A 12,880-nucleotide genomic window follows, 5' to 3' on the forward strand; every position below is an offset into this window, starting at 1 on the left:
GACTCAAATTTTTCATCTGTTACATTATGTCGGTTTTAATCAGACAAATAACATTGCAAGTGAATTGTAACTCTCATGATGATTTACGGAAGTCAAGTATCAAATAATTTCAGTAACAAAACACCCTTCCTGCAACCGCCGTTACGTGCTGGTGAACAAATTAAATGTGTAATATTGTTACGCACAGGTCACGCAGGTTACAGCGTTAGCTGATGAACCGCAGGGACAAATTTTTTGTAAGTCCTTAAACGATCAGTCAGTTTTTACAATTGACTTGAATTCAAGTTTGAGCAATGTCGGATTACAATTTCATGCGAAGTATAATTATTTCTAGAACTTCCCGTCAAGTTAAATGAATTATTTAAATAAAAATTGACTTTTTTTCTCCTTCACCCGATCCGTGCATACAGAGGATTAAGCTCGAATATCGTTGTAATACGTAATAACTGCAGCTTTTCAACGGCTTTTCCCGCCCTAGCCTTTATGAAACTCCTTTGCTACGCATATTCGAGCCGTGTATTCTGTAAGTAAGAGTATTTATTATCGTCGGTTACACAGACTTTTGTCATTGTAAATACATGTTATTGTCGATTGTTTGAGCTGAGAGAAAGAAATGAATTAATAAAACCATATTCCTCCTGAACATCTGTCACCGTTTAATATGTTTCTTCGGCCTGTAACGACAGCTGCTAATTCCTGCATGTGGTCAAACACAGGCCGCAATGATCAAGCGCCTCGTGCATACGTCAATTGTAAGCACGTGTCACTTTGCGAGTAATATACGTATATCCAGGTGGGTAAGAGTAGCGGATTTTATTACACAGACTATATATTATAACGAATTACTCCGTGAAAAATTGCCTGGCTGTCGTCGTGATCGAAGAACCAAATGAATGCTAATGATTTTGGACACCTCGTAGATTAGCGAGTGATGATCGACGGTGTATAATGAAAAAAACGACTAAAAATAATAAAATAAAACATAAAGGCACCGTATGTTTCCTCATTCAGTCGCAATCGGTATGAATTTCATACGGAGTGAACAAAGGTAATTTGGGTATGACGAACAATGGATGTTGGTAAAGGTAGCTGCTATAATATTACCGGAAATATGAATAATCTATTTTTTGAAGCTTTGATTATTTATGACGGAATACTGAATAAACGAAAATTGTATATGTTGAACGATTATTCTCGCATTTATTGCACAACTGATTGAAATTATTTACAGCTGTGCAAATATTATCGTATGCTCGTTTAGATTTCAGAATTGTATGAAAAAAATGTAAAAAATTATTCCTTTTACGTTCTCGCAATCTTATTTCGGACCACATTGAGCAACTTATTTTCAGTACTTATGTCCTTGGGCCCAATATCGTGTTATCGCTCATAAGCAACTTGACGTATTGACGTATTGCCATAGCAAATGTTCAAACGGTCGCTTGTATTTTAACGTGATTTCCGACGCTTGATTTGTGAAAAAAATATTACAATGAATCATGGGGAATTCACGCGGTGTAACGGAAGTACTCCCAGTCGGCATAGACGAATACGGTCACAAGATATATGTATAGATGTAACCATATTCTATTGTTTCTGAAGTGAAAGAGTTATACCCATACATGAGGTATATGAGCAAGCATAGAAGGTCATCCACCGAACAAGGCCACGTACCTATTTTCTCACAATATATGTATTAATGTTTGATGAAACAGCTCGCAATTGTATAAACATAGAGAAGTTGGACCATCTATAGGAACATAATATCATCACAGCTGATTTGGATTACTTCGACCAATCGAGGAATGTTCGTCGAATGTTTAAAAGGTAAGTAGACATTTATTTATAGAACATCGATGGCTTTACCATACTTGATATTAGGAGATTCATTCCAAATTCATGTGTCCAATAATTATCGGCGAGAATGATAATGTTATACGTGGAACACGTTTTACCGGCAAGCTGAATAAAATCGAGGACGTTCAGCTACCGGTTGTAATATATCATTTTTGTCGTAGGCGCGAAATTTCTTCGCAAATCTACGGCATCCAACAGTATTGTGTGTATACGTATAACGGGATTTAGGCATAGGATATATCCCAACGTAACAACTGCGATTAAATGGAAAAAGCAATCGCACGTATGAGTACGATCGTCTAAATATTGCAGTAACAGAATTTCTTTGATCGGTCTACTGCTATAGAATCTGTTGGAAACCGTTGAGCACAGTGTGTATGCGTGTATCGTATACCTGTACGCGTACATATGTGTAGATTTAAGATTAAAGTAATTGGAATAAATGGTAAATTTGCAATTAACTTAAACAGACGCATAGACCTAATATATTCTCTGTGTATAAGTAATTCTCAATGCTAAAAATTTATGGCTTATCGCATGTATGTACATCGATACTCAAGGTAAACCAGAGTCTCATTTTTCGATTTCAGCAGATTGCATCCGATCAATTACATTCAATTTCTCCATCCATTGAGCTTTGATCCATTTCGCATTGTAGATTGAATTCTACTGATCGGTTCGAAATTCGAACCGTTTTGCGGTATCAAGTATATATACGGAATATAATAACGAGTGTATAAACGTGAAGGCGAGTCTGCGTAACGCTGGCCTTTTCGAACGGTGAATGGGAATTGGGACATTGGATGAAGCCTACATTCCATCTGTAAAAAATAATAACGTGTTAACTTTGCACAGCTTTCTCTCTCCGTCTCTATCCTCCTCGTTCGGCAATCGGAGAGTAAGTTCAATTTATTGAACTCGAAGTATGTACATACGTGCAAAGGCCGCGTATTAATAGACCAGAAAACGAGAAGAGCTCTGCTCTCTGGCGGATGGGATTCAATACTACACCAGCCGAGTGGAACCGGTTTTAAAGAAACTAAAACCCGTTGGAAATTGCTTCGGAATCTGGAAAAAGTAGCAAGGACCTTGGCACGGAACGGAGCGAGGGGAGGAAAATGTGCGCTGCGTTAAAAAACGATTACAAAAAATGCAGCGAATCATAGATAAAGAAATCAGCGCTGCCTCGTCGCTGCTTCCGCACGAAATCCGACAGATGACGCGAGCACAAGCGGCGCGATATTTTCGGCCGAGTAAGCGGATCTATGCTGGCCTTCGAACCACGGTCCGAATATATTTGATATTTCGCAAACGAAACAGAGCGAGCGGTATCAGGCCTCGTTGGTTGTTCGTTGGGCGCAGGAAGCGTTCAGCGTTGCCACGAACGTCGAACAGGTGCCCCCACCTAATCACCGCGGTGGAGGTGCGTGTTGGATCGCTATGTGCACCTGCGAGTTTCATCGCTGCGCTACTAGGTCATAGGTGTGTATTAATGGTTGTATAGATGCGGGTGAAATAATCAACGTCTAATTGCATCGGATCGGTTAGATCGGAGGTCCTGCAAATTATCGCGGCGGATGTGTAACATCCTGTAACAGATGAACCGCGCCGCTCGAATCGAGCTCCAACTGTCAACGTTCATTTTCCCGTTTCGCGTGGAGGCCACAGCTGCAGACCGTAGTCGGCATTAATATTAACCTAATGCTCGTTGTTCTTGAATCGAATTTTTGAGAATAAGTTGTGAATTTCCGTCCTTCGTGATACCTCGTATCGTTCGACTAATCACCGAGAAGCACGATCCGATCTCTACCTCGGGGTTTAACTGGCGATTGATTGAACATCCATTATTGTGATAGCGACGCACGGTGTAGTAAATCCGCGTGCGTGTGCAGCTGCACATATCAGTGAGTGACCAGTGGGCCACGATTTTGCGAACCGAGGTACGCGATCAGCGACGTTCGATTTACGCGGTTAACCTGAATTAGACCAAGTGAAGTATGCATATGCATTAGAAGCAGACGCGTCACTCTTCGTCGCTCTCGGTTACTGCGGATCTTCTGCCCTCACAGTGTTATCATTCACTTTGACGTTTCGCCTCAATCTGTTACAGGTTACCAGGAGTCGTCATGTGACACCGTCGGCGACCGTATCAACATTGTTCAGTTGTGACCGTTCCTTTATTTACCACCCCAAGCCCTCCTCCCCCAGCCCCAACCACCTTCCACGATACAACGTGGGGATAAAATATTCTACCTCAAACAGGTAGCACTGCTGAAAGTAATGCTCAAAAAAATAGACTTCGTTTAGTACGCCTCGTGTTAGCAACAGATAGATCAACTCAGTGACACGCCAACATGTTTCGTTCCAAGATTCGTCTTCACACGTGCCGTGTTATTGTTATCACATCTCTGGTATGGTTCCTCGTCGGTGTAATGGTGCTAATGTTTTACTCCGATTGTATCGGCGGCTCTGGCTGGGGCTGTCCTGACAACAGGCAGACTACGGCGCACCACAGCGAGCCCGAGGCTGCTGCGCTGGTCAGACAGGATCCGGAGACGTCTGAGCTCAATAAGAAAAAATACAGACAATCGGATCTGCAGTTGTGGATGCCTGCTAAAGTCGTTAAAGAGGCTAAAGGCAGCCCCGGTGAACTCGGATCTCCGGTTCATATTCCAGCGGAGAAGGATGCCGAGCAGCAAGAGCTCTTCAAACTAAATCAGTTCAATTTAATGGCTAGCGATATGATTTCGTTCAATCGATCGCTCAAGGACGTCAGGCTTGATGGATGCAAGAATAAGAAGTACAACAAGTATCTTCCTACTACTAGTATTGTTATAGTTTTTCATAACGAAGCTTGGAGTACTCTTCTTCGCACTGTTTGGTCCGTCATCAACCGATCTCCAAAGACTGTTCTGAAAGAGATCATACTCGTCGACGACGCCAGTGAACGAGGTAAATTATGCTTTTAAGAGCGACTTTTTAATGTTCTCAGATATAGTATCTTGTAAGGGAATACTATTGCAATTGTTGAAGTAATAATGTCGAGGACAGGTGGGAAATTGCAAAAGTGGGAAGAATATTTAATAGATTAGTAAAGAATGATTTTTGACCGTCAATTTTTCGCAGAGCCACGTTTTTAGCTTAGTTATGTTTACGGGTTGTACCTTGAAACTTCCAGAAATGGAAAAGCCATATACTCTTATGTGTTGATTCAAATATCATTCAGTTGATACACTTTATCTGGCATGTTTTATCAGAAAACACTTCTGTGGTATTCAAAATATTTATTGTATACATTTGTAATTTTTACAAGCATTGAATATCATTAGCATTACCTATCAGCATGATTTTTCTTTTAAATAATTTTTGTTCACCTCAAATGATTTTTATGAAAATGTATTTACCATGTTCAGAAATGTGACATTATAGCGAAGGAAACTGAAAAACAATATTTGCAATTTTAGTCACAGCATTGCACTTTGTATTTTCGGTATACACTTTTCTATTTTAATTTCCTCATATTTCCGCACACACCATATGCCACAACAAAGCTAAGATAAATGTTAGTGGCATTATGGATAATGCACCACTTGCAAGTTAATCCAAATTGTTGATCATTAAATAATCTTTTTGTCATTTACACGTCTTTCATGAGTAAAATGTTGCAGCATATGGTACACTAATCAAGTGTTTTACGATGAATTGAGATATCCTCTTAACAAGTTAACTTGATTATCACTTATTCTAGAGATTTCCAAACCTCATGGGCGTGTATAATGGTATATAATAGTAATAAACCTTACATTATTAACACATTATTTAAGTAGTTTTTTGTATCTTTTGAGAGGATATTTTTATACAGAATTAATTTATGAATCAAATACCGTTTTTCATTACAAATGGTGTTCTCAATGGCAATGTGGCAAAAACGTGTAAACATTGAGAATTTATAGAATAGACAAGTGTGGTACGAGTTGTTCTGTATAAATAATCAAGCCATCAATAGATTAAATATTCCATTAAGAATTACAGAAACTTGTTTGAAACTGGAAATTTCTACGTTTAAAAAAGAGTAAACGTAATAATTATACGGTATATTATGACATAGTTACTTGGAAAATTCACCTTACTCACCGTTCAATAACGTTTGCCTACTCGGTTACCTATAAAATCACCGGAATAACATGCATATGAAGATAAGATTTTTCCTTCGTGCTGCGGTGCCAATAAGCGGCAAATAATTAAATTCTTATCACATTATACGTTCTGATATTACGGGATATCCTAGTAGTACTAAAATTTATTGCCTCTTCTACATTGTTGAAAAATTACATAATATTCAACATGCAATAGTCAAATCCGTTATTTTATCTAACTGCAGTCAGTACTTACAATTTATAAACATGCATGTGTCTGGTTAAATGTCAACATCACGTTACATATTTTTGGATCTGATTTTTCATTTCTTTCAGAACACTTGAAACAGGATCTCGAAGATTATGTAAAAACTCTTCCAGTCCCCACATATGTATATCGCACTGAGAAGAGGTCAGGTCTTATCAGGGCTAGACTGCTCGGGGCAAAGCATGTTAAAGGACAAGTAATTACATTTTTGGATGCCCACTGCGAGTGTACGGAGGGCTGGTTGGAACCTCTCCTATCACGAATCGCTGACGACAGGACCACTGTAGTGTGTCCGATTATAGATGTAATTAGCGATGATACGTTTGAATATATAACTGCCAGTGACATGACGTGGGGAGGATTTAATTGGAAATTGAATTTCAGATGGTAAGTGAGCAATTCACCAATTACATAATACCCCGTTCATATCTAGCTGCATGTTCATCTACTTAGCATAAGATCTTCTGCAGTATGTTTCTTTAACTGAATCAGATTCGGTTCGATACATCCCACAGATCAGATGCGATAAGGGATTTATTACTATCTAGTGAAAACTAGTTGCAGCATAATCAGTTGATCAGAATGTTTATATTAATCGATACAGGTACAGGGTTGCTCAGAGAGAAATGGACCGCAGAAATGGAGATAGAACAGCTCCTCTCAGAACGCCAACGATGGCAGGAGGATTGTTCTCAATAGATAAAGACTACTTTTATGAACTTGGTGCTTACGACGAAGGTATGGACATATGGGGTGGAGAAAACCTAGAAATGAGTTTCCGTGTAAGTACAATTATTAGAATCTATCAATCACCTTTGGTCTATCAATAATTTATCAAGCAAAAATTGGAATCTTATTATGTTTTGCTAATCATCTGAAAAACCTATCGAATCAGTAACTTCTGTTCTACCCTGGAGCTGAGCCTCTTGAAATATCTGAGCTTATTCCGAAATTTCAAATTTAGTGTTCAGAAATACAGTCAACAACGAATTTAACAAAATTAGCCTATCCTTTTTCTTTAAAAACGCTATATCATATTTTCTTATCCTAATTAAATGAAAAGTATGTCTCTGGTTTATTTTTCACTTTCCTAAATATTTAAAAATTCTAATATGATTGTACGGGTGGATAATTGAAATGGTTTCAATATGACAAGCCGTAAAAAATGTTCAAGTAAAATCAAAGTACACTAAACATTATGTGAAAATTTTACGACTAGCAAAAATCCTGGAGGATACTGTTAGCTAATACCATAAACAAACGATAACTTTGGATTGAAACGATGACGCCGAAGGTCAATATTCGTGGGAATTACTAATCAAGGGATGTAGGCATCTATTCATTATCTGTAAAGCCAAGAGTTCCTTGTAGGTGTGGCAGTGCGGCGGTATACTAGAAATCATTCCTTGTTCGCACGTGGGACATGTATTCCGTGACAAGAGTCCGTACACATTCCCCGGTGGTGTCAGCAAGATCGTTCTACATAACGCCGCTAGGGTAGCTGAGGTCTGGATGGATGAGTGGCGAGACTTTTACTATGCTATGAACCCAGGTTAGATTACTACATTTGAATACAGTTTAACCGGTTGGTATACATAAGCTAATTGTGCTAACGGAAATGATTAACTGTGTTAATATTTCTTGTGTTTGCAACAACAAAACTTTTCACGCATATGAGATTCTATTTCTGATTTCGATTCTCAGTTTTATGAACCTACTATCAGGAAGTTATGTAACACATCGCTGACCTGCCCATTGTGCCAGTGTAAATATGTCAATTACAGAGTTTAATCGCAATTTATGTGCACAATTCATGACACGCTAATGTCATGAAATCACACTTGTAGAAAATATGTAAAACTCTTACCTGTTTGATATTACTTGTAGCAGTAATTAAAATGCAATATCAGTACTCAGACGAGAATAAAAAAAAATCGTGTCTACCAAGCCTACACAGGTCTTGACCAGTCATTTTTACACAAGTCAAAAATATTTATTGTAACTTGTACTATTTGTTATGAGAATGATGTGGCTCAATGTTCATACTTACAATTAGTAATAATTAAGGAGCTCGCATTTATTTGCAATAGAAGTATGAACACAGAATGCTTCATGAGCGACTTTTTTTTATCAATATATAAACAATTTCTCCAGTAAGTTGCAGTTGAGGAATATAATAGCAAGCATTGTCGGAACCTTACACATAACGCATTTCGATAATAAACTTGAGTAACAAGCACACTAATTGCAATGTTAAATACTTCTGTATTATCATACTTCCACATAAATTCCTAAGCTTTGCAAATGATCAAGTGGTTGTTATCATTAATAAGTTTGTTATTTCAGGTTTAGTATTATAAAGTTTTGAATTGTTTGAATGGGCATTAAATAGCGTCTTAACCATTCATCCATCCAACCGACTAACTCACCCTGAATTCCTTGTATTGTAATAAGACGATTGACTCATATCTGTAGATTATAGGTGCTGTTCCGAAGCAGCGGAGAGAAGATCACTCTTTATATTAAAACCGTTGGTTTATATTTTTTACTCATACGTTTGTTAGATTAAGCTAACAAAGTAAACTCTAACACACTAACAGAAATGAGTTGGTTAGATATGGATGTGTGGTGGGACATTGGAAATAGCAACATGTTCACACGTTGGACATGTATTCCGTAAGTCAACCCCATACACGTTTCCCGGCGGTACAAGCAAGATAGTCAACCACAACAATGCACGACTTGCAGAGGTCTGGTTGGACCAATGGAAATACTTCTATTACAACATTAATCCAGGTAGCACTAACACCAGATTTGCTGAGCATCTCTATGTGACTGCTGCCTTGCCTGTCTCCAGCATGCCTTTTTATGTCAACCTGCCAGCATGGTTCTTGCGATTGTTACCACTCCATTATTGTTTCAGTATTTGAAATGGGTCCTGTTGCAATAGTTATTCCATTGCTTTTTGAGTTAACATCAGTACCAGTACTTTATAATACGAAAAAAGCATTATATATGACTTTTTTTGTCAAATGCTGCACGGAGAGAAAAATCAAGCTTTGAAACGATGGAAACATCTCAAGGTTTGAAGGCTTGGAAAGACCATCCTTTTAAAGGATGAATTCAACCTTCTAAAGCTTGGAAGGTGTTCTGCTCGAAACGCATGAAACTCATGCTTTTGCAGCAAGAACCTCGTCATTTAGGACCATGAATACCTCCGGGCAGAAGCTTGCAGTAGTTCACGGTCCGAAAGCAAGACTTTCACGGTTCTAAACTGTGAATCTCTTGGTCTCGAGTGTTAATAAGCCGATAGAGCAGGGAGGGGGAACGCTCGAGATTCACAGTTTTAAGCGGTGAAGTTCATGGTTTGGAGGCTTGAATCATTCCGAGCGTTTAAACGATAGACTCCATGCTTTCGGACCACGAAGTCCATGCGGCTAAAGCATGGATCTCCTCCTTCTAGCCCGTGAATAGAGTCTTGCTTTTAAACGATGAATTCACCGGTTAAACTCGTGAAATTCATGCTTTGAAAGCATGTAAAAATTACAAGGTCCGAAAGCATGAAGGTTCATCGTTTCAAAGCTTGATTTTTCTCTCCGTGTGGTGATGATTTTAATTTTAAAACATAGCATGATAGTGATGAAATTATTCAACTTTTTTGTTTTCCGAGATAGTGCAAATGCATTTTGTCAGAACATAGGCCAATAAAGGAATGTTGTTAGTATCAACAATTGGATTAATCCCAAGTAAACTCGTTTCTATAATACAATAAGTTGCAAGACGTGTATTCGAAGAGACAAAAAATATTCCCAGTTTTTTAAATGATTTTTTATACCAAGAGGCTATTCTTGTAACACTGCACTCAGTTGATATTATTAGATTAAATATAGCAAATATTTGAGTAATAGGCAGACAAAGGATTACAGAGGAAAACTTGTTCTTTTCAGGAATTGGACTTTTGGGTACTTCTAAGTCTGTTCTAGTTTATCCTGTTCATCATTCGGACAAATTGAGCACTTTCACACTTCATACACAACTATTTTCATAATTCAATAGCAAATCACATGCACCAAAAAATCACTAGAAGAGACTATCCTAGGATGAATAATTTTAATATAACGGTATTTGTTTACAGGTGCGCGGAGCGTAACTGTCGGCGATGTTTCCGAACGTTTGAAACTGAGAGAAAACCTTGGCTGCAAAAGCTTCCGATGGTATCTTGAAAATATATATCCAGAGTCTCCAATGCCATTAGATTACTTCTACCTAGGCGATGTCAAAAACGTTGAAACTGGAAACTGTCTCGATACTATGGGCAGAAGAACGGGCGAGAATGTTGGTATCAGCTACTGTCACGGTCTTGGTGGCAACCAGGTACATATGAACATCATAATTTGAATAATGTTAAAAAAATTCTTCATAAACAGCACTCAAACTTTCACCATCTTCTGAAAAGTCGTAACTCATTGAAGCCGTATTTCCGCCCTAGGTATTCGCCTATACAAAGAGGCAGCAAATTATGTCAGATGATATGTGCCTTGATGCAGCAAATCCACAGGGTCCTGTAAAAATTGTGCGTTGTCACGGAATGGGAGGTAACCAAGCATGGGTTTATAACGACGAGGTAGGTCTACTATTGCAGTATCATCCATGATGCTTGTCCCAATAAGTTGAGGAACAAACTTTTGATATTTGAAAATGTTTTCAGACAAAATTGATTAAGCATACAAACACGGGATACTGTTTGTCGAAACCACGATCAGGAGAACCGACTCAGCCAGTGCTTGCTATATGCGAATCTCACAATCCTGGTCAAAAATGGATAATGCAGAGCAAATTTAAATGGCAAGCCAGCTAATACCGGGCACTGAACGAAGCCAATAATAACTCGCAATAATTGTTGATCCATTGACTAAATTATAATACAAGGAATCAACTCTCGTATAGAGCTTTTGAAATTGAACCATAAGCAAGGTGCTTATGGCTTCTGCGTAGATCACAGGAGGATAGTGACGGCAGTTAAATAATTAAATAATAATAAAATGGACTATAGTTTTAATCGACCCCTGCCTTCGTCCAAAAGAAGACAAATGTATGAGTTGATGAATCTTTTAGGGCTTATTTAGTGTTTATAGCAGTGATTTATTACTGCAATTTTTTACGGTTTGCCTTAATAATTTTGATCGACAAATAATAACAAACTTACAAGTCGCTGCGTGCACTATAGGGTGCTGCGATGATCTGTTACAGTGTGCAAGCAGAGCAATTGAGAAAATTTTTTGTTATGCAGAAGAGGAAGCATATCAGACAACTGTTATAAATAAATAATTGTTGACATAGACATTAAATGAGACATATTTGTTAGTTTGGGATGAGTGCAATGACGAAGTTTGTTAGTTCTGTCCTCTAACTTTCGAATGGATGCGAAATAAACACGTGTTGTCACAATTGTTTCTAGCCAGACATCGAAGTGCAAGCTACGTCATTACTTGTTAGAAAGTACACTTAAGTACTCGTTGTTATAGTGCAGATGAGGAGTTCTGGAGCTTTGTATTAATAATAATCAAACCTCCCTAATAATCTGCATTTAAACGTTTCAAAATGTTAATTCAGGGTTCTTCTAAAATTTAGAGCCCGACATAGATCGTCGTTGACGACTATTAATAGCAAAATTAAATTTTCCGTGATAAATTCCAATTTCTCTTGTAACTCAATAGTTACATGCTTTTTGTACTGATTTAAAATATCAATATAATAGGGATGTACACGACGATACATGAGCATCGGGCAAATGAATAGTTAACTATTGGCAATAATCATTGACGGTATTTGCGAACGCTCATTTGGATTTTCTCATCAATAACATCGTGTATGGTCTTGAAACTCATTATGTTTGATGGACCTATACAGCTCAGCAAATTTTACAATACTTATGGTGATGGTGCAACAGTTTACAATTTACAGCTTGAATATATTTAATTATTTGTTTTAAGACTACAGTATTTATTTTTGTACAGCCCCAGAATTGAGTTATATAATGTAGTTAAAAAAAAGTATGAAGGAGCTAAATTTTTAAATCCTTATAATCTTTTGGAATTCGTACGTAAGTAATAACTTTGTAGTAGCTCTATGCACGAAGATCAGTGTTTCGTGTACCCTCTCGTAATCTATTGATGCCTGGTGATGCGGAATTGTTTTTGTCCCAACACTGCAGATTGACTGCCATTTAACAAGCGTTAGCAATTACGGTCAATCTTCAATTAGACGGCCGGCAAACAGAAGATCGTTACCATTATAATGGCACCGCTATTAACCTTTGAATTTTACAAAGAATATTTCAACTTTGTTTTTTTTTTTTGTTGACACTTTCTAATTTATGAGGCATCAATTAATAATTCATGGACATTCTTCAGAGTACTATAACTGGTAGTTGAAAATAATATCTACTACTATGTATTTCAAACAATATGTGCTGTGCTGTGCTGATATAAAGGCCGTTAGAATATTACGACTTTTTATAGTTTTAAAATATTACGTTCCATTACTTTCAAACGTTGATCATGTAAGGTCACATGGCAAAAATTTTTAAACCCCCGTATTTTCAAAATAAATGGTACTC

At 37.7% G+C, this 12,880-nt stretch overlaps 1 protein-coding gene across 3 annotated transcripts; it reads left to right on the forward strand.

Moving 5' to 3' along the window:
- Positions 1–3,167: 3,167 nt before the first annotated feature.
- On the forward strand, positions 3,168–11,376 carry LOC124416531 (polypeptide N-acetylgalactosaminyltransferase 5-like). 3 transcript variants are annotated; one of them, XM_046897689.1, is made up of 8 exons: positions 3,168–3,339; positions 3,968–4,809; positions 6,330–6,648; positions 6,866–7,043; positions 8,877–9,057; positions 10,397–10,635; positions 10,751–10,885; positions 10,970–11,376. In XM_046897689.1, the coding sequence occupies exons 2-8, from the start codon at positions 4,212–4,214 to the stop codon at positions 11,117–11,119; spliced, it is 1,800 nt and encodes a 599-aa protein (XP_046753645.1). In that variant the 5' UTR covers positions 3,168–3,339; positions 3,968–4,211; the 3' UTR covers positions 11,120–11,376. The 3 variants fall into 3 exon arrangements, with proteins under 3 accessions (XP_046753645.1, XP_046753643.1, XP_046753646.1); XM_046897687.1 differs by lacking the exon at positions 8,877–9,057 and adding an exon at positions 7,633–7,813 and having other exon boundaries at positions 3,171–3,339; XM_046897690.1 differs by lacking the exons at positions 3,168–3,339; positions 8,877–9,057 and adding exons at positions 3,637–3,797; positions 7,633–7,813.
- Positions 11,377–12,880: the final 1,504 nt, after the last annotated feature.

This window comes from Diprion similis, chromosome 2, assembly GCF_021155765.1.
Source record: "Diprion similis isolate iyDipSimi1 chromosome 2, iyDipSimi1.1, whole genome shotgun sequence".
Taxonomy (NCBI): Eukaryota; Metazoa; Arthropoda; class Insecta; order Hymenoptera; family Diprionidae; genus Diprion; species Diprion similis.